General features: G+C 42.4%; 1 protein-coding gene across 1 annotated transcript in view; it reads right to left on the bottom strand.

Annotated features, from left to right (window-relative positions):
- Positions 1-4,007: 4,007 nt before the first annotated feature.
- Positions 4,008-20,489, bottom strand: part of LOC134856177 (uncharacterized) — a 130,058-nt gene continuing 113,576 nt past the window's right edge. Inside the window, exon 6 of the mRNA XM_063872543.1 lies at positions 4,008-4,377. Within this exon, the coding sequence (XP_063728613.1) occupies positions 4,206-4,377 (172 nt within the window). The 3' untranslated portion in view covers positions 4,008-4,205. The remainder of the gene's footprint in view (positions 4,378-20,489) is intronic.

Genomic DNA, 20,489 nt, shown 5'->3' with positions numbered 1-20,489 from the left:
TAACTAATAAGAACTGGCCGCAAACGTTTAAGGCACTTGAGGTGCATGCCACCTGAGATACCACGCAAACATGGCATTGCAAGCTAGCAGCCAAAAAAGACACAAAGGCCATAAGCAAAAAAATTCGATAAACCAAACTTACAAAAAATTCATAATTTACTCTCCGATAACTTTCAATTTGAGAAAAACAAGTATACCAAAAAAATTGCCAGCGTTAAATAAATAATCAGTAGCCTTTTCCGAGCGGCACCTAAGCCAACAAAAGTTTGGTAAACTCTCGTTGAGCCGAAAACAATGCTATTGTTAAGAAAAATTTTGAGCCAAATTTACGACACAACAAATATTGAGTATCAATATGTCCCAGACTTAACAGTATCAATATTAGAGTATCATAGTATCAGATTAGAGTATCAATATGCCCCAGACTTAACAAAAATTTGACTTCGAGTGACGTTACCGCTGAAAAAAAAACACAAAACTTCAACGAAAAATCGAATTTTTTAATTTTTAATTTACTAAATTTTTTTGAGGTGCAAGTGGGGTTGATTTTAAGCATTCGAAAAATTGGGAGCAGATTTTTACCGATCTCATGCAGTAAGAAAAGTTGACAATACCTGATCAGTAACCTTCAAGCCGGGAAAGGATTTCAAAAAAATGAGAAAGTAACTTAAAACAAAACCCACACACGCACAACGAAACTTATTGCTCATCAAATTGCAACCAACATAGAAAGCAAACTTCGAAATGGAGGGATATTTCAAAGGCTTATATGAGCAAAATATGTGCATCAACAGAGAGGACTAGAAAATGAATGAGACCAGGAGATGAAGACTGAAGACAGTTACTTACGGATAAACACTCTAGTACCCGATTGCAATACGCTTGCTGTTTGTAAGGATAACAGAAGCAAAGCTGCGCTTCGTAAACACTAGCGGCTCAATCAAGTGAAATAAGAAAAAATAGAAACAAGCCTCAAATTAATAAAACTTTGCTATGAGTCGGATTCGAAACAGCAATTTCGAGATAAGGAGTCTCAAGTCCTTCCCTTTTAGCCACAGACGCTTACCGACCGCCAAACAATAGACATAAACAAATCAGAGAACAAATGTTAAGGGGCAGTTTTATCAACGAGTTAGGTTGGGGAAAAAAGAGCCATACTAATACACAATTTGCTCGCTAGTTGGCGTGTGTAAAAATAAAGATAGTGAATGATTATTTCAAATCAAAATTTTGAGGCAAATCTTTGCTTTTTTCCACCCAGGAAAACTGGATTTCGATATCACCGCACAAAATTGTCTTTATAGAAAATGATATTCTCATAACAGAATTACTGACAGAAAAAAATTTAAAAACTGTTAAAAGCCAGAGGTCAATAACCAAATACTGCTTTTTTGCGAACAATTCAAAAAATACTTAGATTTTTCGAACTATAAGCAGGCAATTTTCAAATTTAAAAAAGTGAGCATTAAACTGACAAAAATAATTTTAAAAAACTGGTCAATAAATAACTTTGCTGAAGTTCACGTTCGAATCCACAACGCTTGAAGAGGTTCACAATCCAAAAATTACTTATCGTTCAACCCTCAATAAAAAGCATTCAAACAAGCAAAATAGTTTGGCTGCAAAAAAAAGGAAACGAAGCTGACGAATTCCAACAAGGAAAAATTTACGAAAAATTTTGTCTTTTTTACCGCAAATGATTACGAAAACCTGTTATCAAAGTTCTTTTGCACGGGAAAAAGTCTACCACCGCTAATGTAATAAGTCAAGCTATTCATGCGAGTGTGAAATTATTAACTCGAAACAAGTCTATATTCCAGCGTTATAAAAATAGGAATTTGAATTGCAGACCTGTCCACAATAAGTCTATTTGCCACACACTCTGATGAGTCAACTGATTTTGTTACACAAAAAAATACCATGAAAAGTATACATTCCGATTTGATCCTAAAAAACTTAAAAGTTCAACGAAGATTTGAGATTTTTTTCCAATATCCCTCTATATTTCGAGTTTTCAATTTTCGTGGTTGTTTTACGTGTGAATTTGACTATATACATGATGATACTATGTAAAGTATGAAGAAAAATTAAGTTCACAATAGTTAGTTTGTTCACCATGCTAATTTTCACAGAGTCGAAGCTGCGCTTCGCAAACACTTACCAGAACACGAGCAAAAAGCAGCTATCAAGTGACAAAAGTAGAAATAAGCCTCGAATTTGCAAAAACTCAATGCTTAGCAAAAACTCGAATTAGCAAAAGTCTCCGACCTAGTAAATGTTAGTCTCACGCACTAACCATTCAGCCAAGGATGCTTAAAATCCTCAAAAACTTGCCACCAAAAATGCAGCTACATAAGCTAAGAAATTGCCCACTCGATGCAGCAAAAGTAGCATTAAATAAAAGATACAATTTTATATGTAAAAAATCGCATATCATAAAGCCACATAATGCATAAATTATGTATTTCAAAAAAATGCAAGATATATTGTTAAATAACTTCTGAAATCGAGATTTTACTATTGTTATGTTGTTTGAAACATTAGCTTTCTTCGGTTCACTTGATGAATTAGAAATGCATCAACTGTGTAAACTTATAACTATTCGAATGTCAAAGCATATGTTATCAATAATCTGTAAAGGATCAACTAAATATCAAAAGTGCAACAAAATATCTTAATGCCACTTCGATGCAGCAAATTCGACGCAGCAAATATTGTTGCTTTAAGCTGCAACAATAATTGCGACTTAGTCCCAACAAAATTTGCAACATTATTTGCGACTTGTAGGAAAAAAAAGAAAGTTCGGTTGGAAAAAAAAGTTGGTTGGAAAAAAAGAAAGTTCGTACTATAACACCTTGCTTCGCAAGTGTAATTATTACAACGAACATATATAGTTTTTTCAACTTCAAATTTATATCTGTGGGAGTAAAAAAGCAGATTTCAGAAATGAGAATCATATGGAACATAAGTATATACTAGTTCAAGCGAGTTTTCGCCTTAAAATACATTACCGAACTAGAATTAAACTCCCATTCTATTGGCTTTCCCAAAAAACATCGCCTCTAATTCAGCGGACAGAAATTGAGGCAAAAGTCGTGAAGCTGTCGAAAAAGCGAAAACTTCACTTGCGTCGAATAAGTTCAAAAGACTTACTTCGGACAAACAACTTTTATCCTCTAATAAGTGCTACGAAAATCTACACAGAGGTGAAATTGACACTTCGCAAACGCGAGCGAGAAATCGGTAAAGATTGGAGAAAAAGTTACATCGCACTACCACACTAAGCTACACACATAATCAACAGGACTATAATGAGCTTTCACACTGCGGATATTCAAATCTGAATGCAACGAAGCAATATTTTTGCATTTTTGTGTCTCCAGCTGTCAGCGAGCAGATTACAAAATGAAATCTGACTAACTAAAACTACCAGATTTCGTGTTGATTTTTTTAAATTGGCGCATTATTCAGTCCAATCAACTCTTTCAAATCGTTAGTCCAGAAACTCTTAATTCTGTACTTGATAAGCTAAACTTACTTTCAGCAGGATGGTTAAATGTTATGCTAGAGCATTTTCAAAATTTTATTGTAACTTTCAAAAGCACAAGTAAATTTGAATTAACCGTTTTCTTTCTCAAATTAACCTATATTTCAGCTCTTAAAATTACCTCATGCTAGTCTGAGAGATAACAATATTCTCTCAAGGCTTTTTCCACATAGACATATAGCTTCAATCTTCAAGCTATTCGTTTTTTCAGCATGAAAAGTAAATAAATTGTTTTGAAAAAGATGCACCTTATGTTCTTAGGTAGAAAGACAAGAACACATTTCGTATACTTAACGTGTTGTTCGAGGATTGCTTCTTTTCAGCTCGTTTTTCTCTTTAACTGTTATCCGCAGCAGGCCAATTGGCCTTTGAAAAACTATTTCAACTACAACTACATCACAAGAATAGTTGAGTTTCCAGAACTGCTCGCCAATGAGGAGAGAGAAGGAGAAAAATGATGTGAAGAAAGAGTGAATTAAAGCCAATGGAATGAACAAACAAACAAACAAAACAAACAAACAGATCAGTACAGTTGAAAAAGCAAAAGGGCACAAACACGAGCACAAGTAGAGAGATTCAGAGAAGAAAACAGTCTCTAGTGGACATGTTGATGTTAGCTGCGATCTTTCAACTTGCGGACTGTAACCCTGTCACAGGGTCATTGTATGATGAGGGGCGCATTGAGACTCCTGGTGGCTCTAGTGCTATTGTGGTTGTGATTATGGCGGTTGTTGTGTCTGTTGTTGTTGGTGGATGAGGTCTTCTTGGCGCAGCAGAGTCTTCCCTGTTTGAGGTAGTGGTATGGACAGTCACACTTCGAAGAGCCACACCTGAACACAACAACACAATTATGAAAACACACAACAAGTTAATCAGATCTCCTGTCACACACTCTAACTACTTCAAGCTTCACCAACACACCAACAAACATCCCCGTAACTTCCGAACGAGACAATTATTCAGACATTTTGTAATTTCAAAATGGTAATTTGCGTCAAATTGTATTTCAGATTATACTTCTTCGCAAAAGCTAAGATTCAAAAATTCTGTATTCAAGGATGTTTATCAATTCCTTTGTTCCTTTTTGTATCTGACTGTTGGCATAACTGTTTTGCTAGAGTTACTGTCGCGATGGACTTATTGGGTAGCGTGATTTCAAGAGATAGCGAGTCTATCGCAGTAGCAAGGCACGGAGGACGCAAGTCCACAAGGAACCCTCTCGGTTGAAGTGCCTCTTCAATTCTTTATTTATCCGCTGTATTCATAATCAAATCAAAAGGATTTATCAGCACAATTGCAATTTAACTTCCACCAACTCCTCCAAACGATTCTCTCTCTTTAGAGAATACTTTCTCACTTTGATGAGAACCACCACGTATTTACTGTTTCTACTATAATTGTTCTCTTACTCCGAGAACCAACTACTCGACTAACTAGCAATAATTGTTTTCTCTAACTAACTGAAAACGAACTATACTCTATCTCAGTATCAATTGCTCTGACTCTTACTTAAAGGCTCTCCGGTACCCTCCAAATTCTTATCTTTCTTTAGACTAAGTTTTAGTTAAGTCACGTCATTCCCTATCAGTCCTGACATCCGCTTAAATCACCCGTCTGCACATGTTTTAAGAATACGTCCCTCCCAATGTCAACTCTGCCACGTGCCAAGTTCGGTTTCTTGTATCAATTTTTCACGCTTATTAGATACCAGGTAAGCGGTAGGTGTCACAATTGACCAAGCAAATAAATGTCATACGATTCTAATCAATTAATTCCTGATCTCCGTGAACTTCAGCCCTCGAGCTCAACTCAACCTCTAAACCACGTTATGTTTACTCAGTGGTCCTCTCAAGACTTTTGTTTTAATTATCCCGTTTATGCTCTGACCTCCCAAGGGTAGAGGAGACCCTTTTCATGGGTAGCTAATTCACTTCAGGCATCTAATATTTCTATCTGTACTTTATTCCAATGACGCGTCTTAGCTATAAGGGAACGTACTTCGTCTATTAGGGGCCAAATTAAACCAAAATGTCACCTCCGGGAAGCCAAGTAAATTCACAGTCCGTTCATACTATTAGGGAGACTTAATTCTCATGATGCGACCCTATTACTATCAGTTTCCTTTGGGATCTATTTTCTAGTTGAATTGTTGTTTATAGATCAATTGCCAAGCTAAACTGAACCCAATTTTTACAAAGTCCACTTTGAATAAACTCTACTACTCCAGGGTTGCAATGTAAAAGCTATATCGCTATCATCTTCTGCTCCAGTTCCCAATTTACAAGTTTTCTCCCAATTTATAGAAAGATGACCAATTCTCATTTCCAAGGATTGGAGCCGGGAAATACGCCAATTTCCGCTGCTAATCCCGGGGTTTTCTTTTCAACTTTGGGTTCATAACGCAAAAAGGTGAACTTAAGGTCACGCAGGGGTCATCCGTGGTCAAACTTCATATTTGGTTTCAGAACCCCATGGTGGTCCTAACTACCAAGCTTTACACATCCCAGTAAAACTTTCCAAATTATCCTAAGCTGGAAGAGGATGTTTTTTAAGGTGTTTTTTCAAGTGTTAAAAGCTTACAAACTTATGTTGGAAATGGTTCAAATTATAACACAAGATGTATCTTGCCACTGCCTATCATCCCTCCAAGTTTCAGCTCCCTGCGTTCATTGCAGGTCGAGAAACGACTTCGGCGTAGGTTTTTGTTTAGTTTGGGCATAAAACCGGAAGTAGGGGTCCTAGGGGTCTGAGTTTCAAACTTAAGCTTCCCTCACCTAGGCCTACATTATTAAAACTTGAGCCCACTTCCGCCGCTAGTTTCCGAGTTCTGATAGGGCCATTTACACTTCCGGGACCGTTATTACTTGCCCCAAAACGGTCTGAGGAGTCCCATTTTTCGTATGCCCGGGTCATATCATGTCAAATAATGCTGCTCTGAATTTCATAAAGATAGCTTCCGTAGTTCCGATTCGATGAGGGGCTCGCCGATTTTGTCAAATTTTACTTTCTGGCATAGGAGGGACAAAATCTTCGCAGATTCAACTATTTTGAATTGGACCACTTGTTTGCTGTACCACTTAACTTAATGACTAATCAACCTTACGCTTAGGTTTCTATGGCATGTAATACAGAAGAATCACCAATTCTACAGTCTTGACTTCTAGACCATTATTCTCCCGAATAATGCTAATGACAAAGTTTAAGTTACTTTCAACCTAGTATTTTAAAAAAACCTATCTAAAACTTTAACCTATCATAAACTCAATTTATTATATCTAGCTGCTATTAACATACATACTTTTGATTGCTTAGCATGACCGTCTCTGAAAGCAACCGTCCCTTTTCTCTGTTGCTCTGTTGTTGCCAAGAACCAGTCCACAACTTAATCATCACTCTAATGACTAATCTTAATAATTTTCCTAGTTTCCAATTTATTTTTCCTAAAACTTAATCGCGGACCCGTCAGTCAGTCCCATTATGCTTAATCAATTTCGACTAGTACGCACTATTTGTTAGAAAAAACCTAACTAGGGGACTTGACTGCTAATAACTTTACTCCTCGCGGTACGACCCAATCTATTTTTTAAAAAAAGCAGCTTAAGTTCAACACTAACGCAATACTCTGAGGTGAGATCGCACTTAGATATTAAACAAGCATCGATGAGCTGGGTGACAAATTTTCTCAAAAGACTTGTTTTAACTAAGAATTTCGTCGATCTTACGCGAACTGGTCTACATAAATCAGGAGTTCCAATTTGTTCAACCATCGCCGGCTCATCCGGAGGTCTACCTTCAGCTGCACTGAGAAGCTTTGCGGGCTCTTCTTCTCTTCTCTATTCAATCAAAGTTGCGTCGTATGTTTCCATCACGTCACTCTGCCTTCACGAGTCTTTGTTTCGCCCAGGAGGGCTAACTAATGGCTCCACCATTACTCAATTTCTTAGCGACAAAATTCCCACTGATTCTCGCCTTGGGCCTGGATCATGATTGAATTCATCCCGATTGTTCGCCCAAAACACCTCGTTTTCGACATTCATCTCCGAATTGTCAAGGAAAGTAGCTGACCGTAAGGGTGTCGGTCGCTTCCTTGCAATGGTTTTGTCTGATCGCACAGTCTCCTCAACATAGTTTCAACATGTTAAAATGCAGAAACTTCACCTTATTTGGTATGGACACGTTTGACACCTGGTAATTGACTTCAGACATCCTGGCCATCAAAACATATGGTCCTTCCCACGGTCCAAAGGGCTTCTTTGACATTTGTGGTTCCTTTTACCACACCCAGACTTTGAAAACACTCGTATAGGGTTCCCCCCTGAATTTTCTCCCACTAACAGCTCTTTTGTCGACGCTGGTCTGTTCCGAGATTTCTCTTGCACTGCTATGTGCGTCTCGGAACTGTTCGTCTGGCCATTTGGCAAACCCATCCTTTATCATCAGTTCGTCATGAGGTTTTTTTTGTAGAACAGATCAACAGGATACTGGCGCTCCTGTCCATGCACCTTACTAAACGGCCTAGCTCCCGTTTTTCCATTGATAGTCGTATTGTACGCAAAGTTCAAAAACGGCAATTGGGAGGAGCCTGACTTTTGTCAATACTCAAAAATCGACACATCTCTTGGATCACTTTGCCACCACAACTTTTTCCTTGATCTGTATGTAGCACATTGAGAGCTAAAAACTTCAGCAACGAAATCCTCCACCATCTAACTAGCCACGTCAGCAGAATTCGTTGACGCAAGGGGATCTGCAGTTGTGTACATTAGAATAGATCCTTCATTACAAGCACATGCTTCGCTCTGGTAGTTGTCGCCATTGTCACTGGTTCCAAGATATCTACTGCCACCGCGCTGAATCTGATCCGAGGATCAAAGAGAGCTGGGCCTTGTGCTGCCTGCTTCTCCACTTTTGTCATCTGGAATACTCGGCTTAGGCACCACTGAACTTTTCTTTCAATGTCCGTTCTCATCGTCGGCGACCAATATCTTCGTCGTAATCTGGTCAGCATCTTCTCGGCTGCAAGCTGTCCTCCGGCAGTCTCCATCAAATCGAACTGGCTAAGTATTTCGTTTCCGTCCCGCCACAGGAACTATCCTCAGAAGGGTTGGCCTGGAGCCATCTAGCTGACACCACTTCTTGTACTCCATCTTCTATACTTAAATCATCCAATCATGGCCGGTACGCCAGTACTTCAAGTCCATACTGTATGGCCTGCTCCTTCGGAATGATGTTCGTTCCCAGTGACGGCATATCAATCGTCTCAGCGCACCTTCCCGCCAAGTAGAAGAATTGAGCGATCGCTTCATCTCCTTTCTGCATATTCGCAATTCCGGCAGGCGTTCACTTCCATCGAATCGACTCGCTGTCATCGACTTCATTCTCCCCTGTCTCGTTGACACTTGCAACTGTTTCCGGTACACTCATAGGTCTGCACCTTCGCAGTGCCTCTTCTAACGAGATCGCTTTGTGACAACCCCCAATTCCATCGTCGTCCATTTTTTTGCGAATCGCTGCCGCTGAGTGATCGTCGTAACTAGCGTGCCATTCCTCTTCATCGAATAATACTTCATCGGATTGCTCGACGGCAGCTGCTATCTTCGCTATCAGCTATCTCCTCTTCTCGTTACTCGGTTTGCCTTCTCCTTCACTCTTCCCTCTTGGATCATGAGGGCTCGAAAGCATCCACTCCGGGGATACATTGAATGGCAGATGACTCAAGGGAACTATAGAACCCTCGTTTGTTCCCTTCCACAGAAAATCTACATCCTGGCTAAACGTCAATGTGCACCGATTTTCCTTCAGCGATCGAAGTCCAAAAACCATCTCTGCTTTCAGTTTCAGAACAACTAGCATTTCTAGATCTTTGTCAACGGTCCCCATTTTCAGACAGGCGGTGATACATCCATCCGCCTTCATTTTTTATCCGTCTGCTGTCTCTAGTCTTCCCGGTATGGCTCAATCTCAGACGAGTCAAATAGATCTCGAGCTACATCTAGCAAGATCTCGACTTGGGTTGTCCCTATGCAATCATCTAGGACTGCCACCACGGGGTCCGTATAATTCCATTCGCTTGACACGTGCTTGAGGTTGCTCCCTCGTTTCCCGCCCGAGAGAGACCCCTGTGCCCCGAGGTCTTCGTTCCCAAATCGACAAACTTGTTCCTGTTTCCACGGTGTATTTCTGTCTATATCTGCATCTCGGTTCAGCCACTCACTGTGACTCTGGCTTTACGAACCGTACGCCGGCTGATCTCCCTTCGGTGCCTGTTGTCTCTTTAAGTCGGTCGGGACAAAGACTCCTTTGAACTCGCTCATTGTCCCGGCCGTCGCTAGTGTAAATGAAGCGAAGCCTTTCTTAGACACTCTTTCGCAAAGTGACCCATCTGACCGCATTCGAAACAGCCTAGATGCCCCCTCCAAAGCTCGCGTTGCCCTGTCGGTTCCCAGTTGAGTTCAGACCAGTCGGCTGCCTAGGCTTGTGTTGGGTCCACCCCCGGCAGGTTTTCATTATCTGGAGAGGAATTCTTGAATCAACCAACTTGCCGATCATTATCATCAGAGCCTGCATCTGCGAATCCACCTGATTTAGCCGACGATCGGTGGCCGTTGATCGGTAGTAATCCGCCTATCAAAGAGTTAACAAACCGGCCTTATGGAAAAAAAATTCGCGAATGTGGTATGGAAGGAAGCTTTCTACCAAACCTCATCGATCTTCATGGTTGTTGTGTCTGTTGTTGTTGGTGGATGAGGTCTTCTTGGCGCAGCAGAGTCTTCCCTGTTTGAGGTAGTCGTATGGACAGCCACACTTCGAAGAGCCACACATGAACACAACAACACAATTATGAAAACACACAAGTTAATCAGATCTCCTGTCACACTCTCACTACTTCAAGCTTCACCAACACACCAACAAATATCCCCGTAAAACTTCCGAACGAGACAATTATTCAGACATTTTGTAATTTCAAAATGGTAATTTGCGTCAAATTATATTTCAGATTATACTTCTTCGCAAAAGCTAAGATTCAAAAATTCTGTATTCAAGGATGTTTATCATTTCCTTTGTTCCTTTTTGCGTATCTGAGTGTTGGCATAACTGTTTTGCTAGAGTTACTGTCGCGATGGACTTATTGGGTAGCGTGATTTCAAGAGATAGATTTATTATATCTAGCTGATATTAACATACATACTTTTGATTGCTTAGCATGACCGTCTCTGAAAGCAACCGTCCCTTTTCTCTGTTGCTCTGTTGTTGCCAAAAACCAGTCCACAACTTAATCATCACTCTAATGACTAATCTTAATAATTTTCCTAGTTTCCAATTTATTTTTCCTAAAACTTAATCGCGGACCCGTCAGTCAGTCCCATTATGCTTAATCAATTTCGACTAGTACGCACTATTTGTTAGAAAAAACCTAACTAGGGGACTTGACTGCTAATAACTTTACTCCTCGCGGTACGACCCAATCTATTTTTTTAAAAAAAGCAGCTTAAGTTCAACACTAACGCAATACTCTGAGGTGAGATCGCACTTAGATATTTAACAAGCATCGATGAGCTGGGTGACAAATTTTCCCAAAAGACTTGTTTTAACTAAGAATTTCGTCGATCTTACGCGAACTGGTCTACATAAATCAGGAGTTCCAATTTGTTCAACCATCGCCGGCTCATCCGGAGGTCTACCTTCAGCTGCACTGAGAAGCTTTGCGGGCTCTTCTTCTCTTCTCTATTCAATCAAAGTTGCGTCGTATGTTTCCATCACGTCACTCTGCCTTCACGAGTCTTTGTTTCGCCCAGGAGGGCTAACTAATGGCTCCACCATTACTCAATTTCTTAGCGACAAAATTCCCACTGATTCTCGCCTTGGGCCTGGATCATGATTGAATTCATCCCGATTGTTCGCCCAAAACACCTCGTTTTCGACATTCATCTCCGAATTGTCAAGGAAAGTAGCTGACCGTAAGGGTGTCGGTCGCTTCCTTGCAATGGTTTTGTCTGATCGCACAGTCTCCTCAACATAGTTTCAACATCTTAAAATGCAGAAACTTCACCTTATTTGGTATGGACACGTTTGACACCTGGTAATTGACTTCAGACATCCTGGCCATCAAAACATATGGTCCTTCCCACGGTCCAAAGGGCTTCTTTGAGATTTGTGGTTCCTTTTACCACACCCAGACTTTGAAAACACTCGTATAGGGTTCCCCCCTGAATTTTCTCCCACTAACAGCTCTTTTGTCGACGCTGGTCTGTTCCGAGATTTCTCTTGCACTGCTATGTGCGTCTCGGAACTGTTCGTCTGGCCATTTGGCAAACCCATCCTTTATCATCACTTCGTCATGAGGTTTTTTTTGTAGAACAGATCAACAGGATACTGGCACTCCTGTCCATGCACCTTACTAAACGGCCTAGCTCCCGTTTTTCCATTGATAGTCGTATTGTACGCAAAGTTCAAAAACGGCAATTGGGAGGAGCCTTTTGTCAATACTCAAAAATCGACACATCTCTTGGATCACTTTGCCACCACAACTTTTTCCTTGATCTGTATGTAGCACATTGAGAGCTAAAAACTTCAGCAACGAAATCCTCCACCATCTAACTAGCCACGTCAGCAGAATTCGTTGACGCAAGGGGATCTGCAGTTGTGTACATTAGAATAGATCCTTCATTACAAGCACATGCTTCGCTCTGGTAGTTGTCGCCATTGTCACTGGTTCCAAGATATCTACTGCCACCGCGCTGAATCTGATCCGAGGATCAAAGAGAGCTGGGCCTTGTGCTGCCTGCTTCTCCACTTTTGTCATCTGGAATACTCGGCTTAGGCACCACTGAACTTTTCTTTCAATGTCCGTTCTCATCGTCGGCGACCAATATCTTCGTCGTAATCTGGTCAGCATCTTCTCGGCTGCAAGCTGTCCTCCGGCAGTCTCCATCAAATCGAACTGGCTAAGTATTTCGTTCCGTCCCGCCACAGGAACTATCCTCAGAAGGGTTGGCCTGGAGCCATCTAGCTGACACCACTTCTTGTACTCCATCTTCTATACTTAAATCATCCAATCATGGCCGGTACGCCAGTACTTCAAGTCCATACTGTATGGCCTGCTCCTTCGGAATGATGTTCGTTCCCAGTGACGGCATATCAATCGTCTCAGCGCACCTTCCCGCCAAGTAGAAGAATTGAGCGATCGCTTCATCTCCTTTCTGCATATTCGCAATTCCGGCAGGCGTTCACTTCCATCGAATCGACTCGCTGTCATCGACTTCATTCTCCCCTGTCTCGTTGACACTTGCAACTGTTTCCGGTACACTCATAGGTCTGCACCTTCGCAGTGCCTCTTCTAACGAGATCGCTTTGTGACAACCCCCAATTCCATCGTCGTCCATTTTTTTGCGAATCGCTGCCGCTGAGTGATCGTCGTAACTAGCGTGCCATTCCTCTTCATCGAATAATACTTCATCGGATTGCTCGACGGCAGCTGCTATCTTCGCTATCAGCTATCTCCTCTTCTCGTTACTCGGTTTGCCTTCTCCTTCACTCTTCCCTCTTGGATCATGAGGGCTCGAAAGCATCCACTCCGGGGATACATTGAATGGCAGATGACTCAAGGGAACTATAGAACCCTCGTTTGTTCCCTTCCACAGAAAATCTACATCCTGGCTAAACGTCAATGTGCACCGATTTTCCTTCAGCGATCGAAGTCCAAAAACCATCTCTGCTTTCAGTTTCAGAACAACTAGCATTTCTAGATCTTTGTCAACGGTCCCCATTTTCAGACAGGCGGTGATACATCCATCCGCCTTCATTTTTTATCCGTCTGCTGTCTCTAGTCTTCCCGGTATGGCTCAATCTCAGACGAGTCAAATAGATCTCGAGCTACATCTAGCAAGATCTCGACTTGGGTTGTCCCTATGCAATCATCTAGGACTGCCACCACGGGGTCCGTATAATTCCATTCGCTTGACACGTGCTTGAGGTTGCTCCCTCGTTTCCCGCCCGAGAGAGACCCCTGTGCCCCGAGGTCTTCGTTCCCAAATCGACAAACTTGTTCCTGTTTCCACGGTGTATTTCTGTCTATATCTGCATCTCGGTTCAGCCACTCACTGTGACTCTGGCTTTACGAACCGTACGCCGGCTGATCTCCCTTCGGTGCCTGTTGTCTCTTTAAGTCGGTCGGGACAAAGACTCCTTTGAACTCGCTCATTGTCCCGGCCGTCGCTAGTGTAAATGAAGCGAAGCCTTTCTTAGACACTCTTTCGCAAAGTGACCCATCTGACCGCATTCGAAACAGCCTAGATGCCCCCTCCAAAGCTCGCGTTGCCCTGTCGGTTCCCAGTTGAGTTCAGACCAGTCGGCTGCCTAGGCTTGTGTTGGGTCCACCCCCGGCAGGTTTTCATTATCTGGAGAGGAATTCTTGAATCAACCAACTTGCCGATCATTATCATCAGATCCTGCATCTACGAATCCACCTGATTTAGCTGACGATCGGTGGCCGTTGATCGGTAGTAATCCGCCTATCAAAGAGTTAACAAACCGGCCTTATGGAAAAAAAATTCGCGAATGTGGTATGGAAGGAAGCTTTCTACCAAACCTCATCGATCTTCATGGTTGTTGTGTCTGTTGTTGTTGGTGGATGAGGTCTTCTTGGCGCAGCAGAGTCTTCCCTGTTTGAGGTCCGCCTATCAAAGAGTTAACAAACCGGCCTTATGGAAAAAAAATTCGCGAATGTGGTATGGAAGGAAGCTTTCTACCAAACCTCATCGATCTTCATGGTTGTTGTGTCTGTTGTTGTTGGTGGATGAGGTCTTCTTGGCGCAGCAGAGTCTTCTTGGCGCAGCAGAGAGCCACACATGAACACAACAACACAATTATGAAAACACACAAGTTAATCAGATCTCCTGTCACACTCTCACTACTTCAAGCTTCACCAACACACCAACAAATATCCCCGTAAAACTTCCGAACGAGACAATTATTCAGACATTTTGTAATTTCAAAATGGTAATTTGCGTCAAATTATATTTCAGATTATACTTCTTCGCAAAAGCTAAGATTCAAAAATTCTGTATTCAAGGATGTTTATCATTTCCTTTGTTCCTTTTTGCGTATCTGAGTGTTGGCATAACTGTTTTGCTAGAGTTACTGTCGCGATGGACTTATTGGGTAGCGTGATTTCAAGAGATAGATTTATTATATCTAGCTGCTATTAACATACATACTTTTGATTGCTTAGCATGACCGTCTCTGAAAGCAACCGTCCCTTTTCTCTGTTGCTCTGTTGTTGCCAAGAACCAGTCCACAACTTAATCATCACTCTAATGACTAATCTTAATAATTTTCCTAGTTTCCAATTTATTTTTCCTAAAACTTAATCGCGGACCCGTCAGTCAGTCCCATTATGCTTAATCAATTTCGACTAGTACGCACTATTTGTTAGAAAAAACCTAACTAGGGGACTTGACTGCTAATAACTTTACTCCTCGCGGTACGACCCAATCTATTTTTTTTTAAAAAGCAGCTTAAGTTCAACACTAACGCAATACTCTGAGGTGAGATCGCACTCAGATATTAAACAAGCATCGATGAGCTGGGTGACAAATTTTCCCAAAAGACTTGTTTTAACTAAGAATTTCGTCGATCTTACGCGAACTGGTCTACATAAATCAGGAGTTCCAATTTGTTCAACCATCGCCGGCTCATCCGGAGGTCTACCTTCAGCTGCACTGAGAAGCTTTGCGGGCTCTTCTTCTCTTCTCTATTCAATCAAAGTTGCGTCGTATGTTTCCATCACGTCACTCTGCCTTCACGAGTCTTTGTTTCGCCCAGGAGGGCTAACTAATGGCTCCACCATTACTCAATTTCTTAGCGACAAAATTCCCACTGATTCTCGCCTTGGGCCTGGATCATGATTGAATTCATCCCGATTGTTCGCCCAAAACACCTCGTTTTCGACATTCATCTCCGAATTGTCAAGGAAAGTAGCTGACCGTAAGGGTGTCGGTCGCTTCCTTGCAATGGTTTTGTCTGATCGCACAGTCTCCTCAACATAGTTTCAACATCTTAAAATGCAGAAACTTCACCTTATTTGGTATGGACACGTTTGACACCTGGTAATTGACTTCAGACATCCTGGCCATCAAAACATATGGTCCTTCCCACGGTCCAAAGGGCTTCTTTGACATTTGTGGTTCCTTTTACCACACCCAGACTTTGAAAACACTCGTATAGGGTTCCCCCCTGAATTTTCTCCCACTAACAGCTCTTTTGTCGACGCTGGTCTGTTCCGAGATTTCTCTTGCACTGCTATGTGCGTCTCGGAACTGTTCGTCTGGCCATTTGGCAAACCCATCCTTTATCATCACTTCGTCATGAGGTTTTTTTTGTAGAACAGATCAACAGGATACTGGCACTCCTGTCCATGCACCTTACTAAACGGCCTAGCTCCCGTTTTTCCATTGATAGTCGTATTGTACGCAAAGTTCAAAAACGGCAATTGGGAGGAGCCTTTTGTCAATACTCAAAAATCGACACATCTCTTGGATCACTTTGCCACCACAACTTTTTCCTTGATCTGTATGTAGCACATTGAGAGCTAAAAACTTCAGCAACGAAATCCTCCACCATCTAACTAGCCACGTCAGCAGAATTCGTTGACGCAAGGGGATCTGCAGTTGTGTACATTAGAATAGATCCTTCATTACAAGCACATGCTTCGCTCTGGTAGTTGTCGCCATTGTCACTGGTTCCAAGATATCTACTGCCACCGCGCTGAATCTGATCCGAGGATCAAAGAGAGCTGGGCCTTGTGCTGCCTGCTTCTCCACTTTTGTCATCTGGAATACTCGGCTTAGGCACCACTGAACTTTTCTTTCAATGTCCGTTCTCATCGTCGGCGACCAATATCTTCGTCGTAATCTGGTCAGCATCTTCTCGGTTGCAAGCTGTCCTCCGGCAGTCTCCATCAAATCGAACTGGCTAAGTATTTCGTTCCGTCCCGCCACAGGAACTATCCTCAGAAGGGTTGGCCTGGAGCCATCTAGCTGACACCACTTCTTGTACTCCATCTTCTATAGTTAAATCATCCAATCATGGCCGGTACGCCAGTACTTCAAGTCCATACTGTATGGCCTGCTCCTTCGGAATGATGTTCGTTCCCAGTGACGGCATATCAATCGTCTCAGCGCACCTTCCCGCCAAGTAGAAGAATTGAGCGATCGCTTCATCTCCTTTCTGCATATTCGCAATTCCGGCAGGCGTTCACTTCCATCGAATCGACTCGCTGTCATCGACTTCATTCTCCCCTGTCTCGTTGACACTTGCAACTGTTTCCGGTACACTCATAGGTCTGCACCTTCGCAGTGCCTCTTCTAACGAGATCGCTTTGTGACAACCCCCAATTCCATCGTCGTCCATTTTTTTGCGAATCGCTGCCGCTGAGTGATCGTCGTAACTAGCGTGCCATTCCTCTTCATCGAATAATACTTCATCGGATTGCTCGACGGCAGCTGCTATCTTCGCTATCAGCTATCTCCTCTTCTCGTTACTCGGTTTGCCTTCTCCTTCACTCTTCCCTCTTGGATCATGAGGGCTCGAAAGCATCCACTCCGGGGATACATTGAATGGCAGATGACTCAAGGGAACTATAGAACCCTCGTTTGTTCCCTTCCACAGAAAATCTACATCGTGGCTAAACGTCAATGTGCACCGATTTTCCTTCAGCGATCGAAGTCCAAAAACCATCTCTGCTTTCAGTTTCAGAACAACTAGCATTTCTAGATCTTTGTCAACGGTCCCCATTTTCAGACAGGCGGTGATACATCCATCCGCCTTCATTTTTTATCCGTCTGCTGTCTCTAGTCTTCCCGGTATGGCTCAATCTCAGACGAGTCAAATAGATCTCGAGCTACATCTAGCAAGATCTCGACTTGGGTTGTCCCTATGCAATCATCTAGGACTGCCACCACGGGGTCCGTATAATTCCATTCGCTTGACACGTGCTTGAGGTTGCTCCCTCGTTTCCCGCCCGAGAGAGACCCCTGTGCCCCGAGGTCTTCGTTCCCAAATCGACAAACTTGTTCCTGTTTCCACGGTGTATTTCTGTCTATATCTGCATCTCGGTTCAGCCACTCACTGTGACTCTGGCTTTACGAACCGTACGCCGGCTGATCTCCCTTCGGTGCCTGTTGTCTCTTTAAGTCGGTCGGGACAAAGACTCCTTTGAACTCGCTCATTGTCCCGGCCGTCGCTAGTGTAAATGAAGCGAAGCCTTTCTTAGACACTCTTTCGCAAAGTGACCCATCTGACCGCATTCGAAACAGCCTAGATGCCCCCTCCAAAGCTCGCGTTGCCCTGTCGGTTCCCAGTTGAGTACAGACCAGTCGGCTGCCTAGTCTTGTGTTGGGTCCACCCCCGGCAGGTTTTCATTATCTGGAGAGGAATTCTTGAATCAACCAACTTGCCGATCATTATCATCAGATCCTGCATCTGCGAATCCACCTGATTTAGCCGACGATCGGTGGCCGTTGATCGGTAGTAATCCGCCTATCAAAGAGTTAACAAACCGGCCTTATGGAAAAAAAATTCGCGAATGTGGTATGGAAGGAAGCTTTCTACCAAACCTCATCGATCTTCATGGTTGTTGTGTCTGTTGTTGTTGGTGGATGAGGTCTTCTTGGCGCAGCAGAGTCTTCCCTGTTTGAGGTAGTCGTATGGACAGCCACACTTCGAAGAGCCACACATGAACACAACAACACAATTATGAAAACACACAAGTTAATCAGATCTCCTGTCACACTCTCACTACTTCAAGCTTCACCAACACACCAACAAATATCCCCGTAAAACTTCCGAACGAGACAATTATTCAGACATTTTGTAATTTCAAAATGATAATTTGCGTCAAATTATATTTCAGATTATACTTCTTCGCAAAAGCTAAGATTCAAAAATTCTGTATTCAAGGATGTTTATCATTTCCTTTGTTCCTTTTTGCGTATCTGAGTGTTGGCATAACTGTTTTGCTAGAGTTACTGTCGCGATGGACTTATTGGGTAGCGTGATTTCAAGAGATAGCGAGTCTATCGCAGTAGCAAGGCACGGAGGACGCAAGTCCACAAGGAACCCCCTCGGTTGAAGTGCCTCTTCAATTCTTTATTTATCCGCTGTATTCAAAATCAAATCAAAAGGATTTATCAGTACAATTGCAATTTAACTTCCACTAACTCCACTTAACGATTCTCTCTCTGTAGAGAATCCTTTCTCACTTTGATGAGAACCGCCACGTATCTACTGTTTCTATAATAATCGTTCTCTTCCTCCGAGAACCAACTACTCGACTAACTAGCAATAATTGTTTTCTCTAACTAACTGAAAACCAACTATACTCTATCTCAGTATCAATTGCTCTGACTCTTAGTTAAAGGCTCTCCGGTACCCTCCAATTTCTTACCTTTCTTTAGAATTAGTTTTAGTTAAGTCACATCATTCCCTATCAGTCCTGACATCCGCTTAAATCACCCGTCTGCACATGTTTTAAGAATACGTCCCTCCCAATGTCAACTCTGCCACGTGCCAAGTTCGGTTTCTTGTATCAATTTTTCACGCTTATTAGACACCAGGTAAGCGGTAGGTGCCACAACTTGACCAAGCAAATAAAGGTCATACGATTCTAATCAATTAATTCCTGATCTCCGTGAACTTCAGCCCTCGAGCTCAACTCAACCTCTAAACCACGTTATGTTTACTCAGTGGCCCTCCCAAGGCTTTTGTTTTAATTATCCCGTTTACGCTCCGACCTCCCAAGGGTAGAGGAGATCCTTTTCATGGGTAGCTAATTCACTTCAGGCATCTAAAATTTCTATCTAAGTTTTATTCCAATGACGAGTCTTAGCTATAAGGGAACGTACTTCGTCTAGTAGGGGCCAAATCAAACCAAAATAACACCTCCGGGAAGCCAAGTAAATTCACGGTCCGTTCATACTATTAGGGAGACTTAATTCTCATGATGCGGCCCTACTACTATCAGTTTCCTTTGAGATCTATTTTCTCCCAATTTATAGAAAGACGACCAATTCTCATTTCCAAGGATTGGAGCCGGGAATCACACCATTTTCCGCTGCTATTCCCGGGGTTTCTTTTCAACTATGGGTTCATAACGCAAAAAGGTGAACTTAAGGTCACGCAGGGGTCATCCCTGGTCAAACTACATATTTGGTTTCAGAGACCCATCGTGGTCCTAACTACCAAGTTTTACACATCCCAGTAAAACTTTCCAAGTTATCCTAAGCTGGAAGAGGGTGTTTTTAAGGAGATGTTTTCTCAAGTGTTGAAAGCTTACAAACTTATGTTGGAAATGGTTCAAGTTATAACACAAGATGTATCTTGCCACTACCTATCATCCCTCCAAGTTTCAGCTCCCTGCTTTCATTGGAGGCCGAGAAACGACTTCGGGGTAGGTTTGTTTAGTTAGGGCATGAAACCGGAGTAGTGGTCCTAAGGCTCTGGGTTCCAAACTTAAGCTTCTCTCAGCTAGGCCTACATTATTAAAATTTGAGCCCATTTCCGCCGCTAGTTTCCGAGTTCTGATAGGGCCATTTACACTTCCGGGAGTTACTACTTGCCCCAAAACGGTCTGAGGGGTCCCATTTTTCGTGTGCACGGGTCATATCATGTCAAATAATGCTCCTCTGAATTTCATAAAGATAGCTTCCGTAGTTCCGATTCGATGGGAGTACGCCGATTTTGTCAAATTTTACTTTCTGGCAAGGAGGAACAAACTCTTCGCAGATTCAACTAATTTGAATTGGACCACTTGTTTGCTGTACCACTTAACTTAAGGACTAATCAACCTTACGCTTAGGTTTCTATGGCATGTAACACAGTAGAATCACCAATTCTACAGTCTTGAATTCTAGATCATTATTCTCCCGAATGATGCTAATGACAA

The sequence above is a fragment of the Symsagittifera roscoffensis genome, unplaced genomic scaffold, assembly GCF_963678635.1.
Source record: "Symsagittifera roscoffensis unplaced genomic scaffold, txSymRosc1.1 SCAFFOLD_25, whole genome shotgun sequence".
NCBI classification, from domain to species: domain Eukaryota; kingdom Metazoa; phylum Xenacoelomorpha; order Acoela; family Convolutidae; genus Symsagittifera; species Symsagittifera roscoffensis.
The sequence above is the reverse complement of the archived record's forward strand: the minus strand, read 5'-3'. Positions and strand labels throughout refer to the sequence as shown.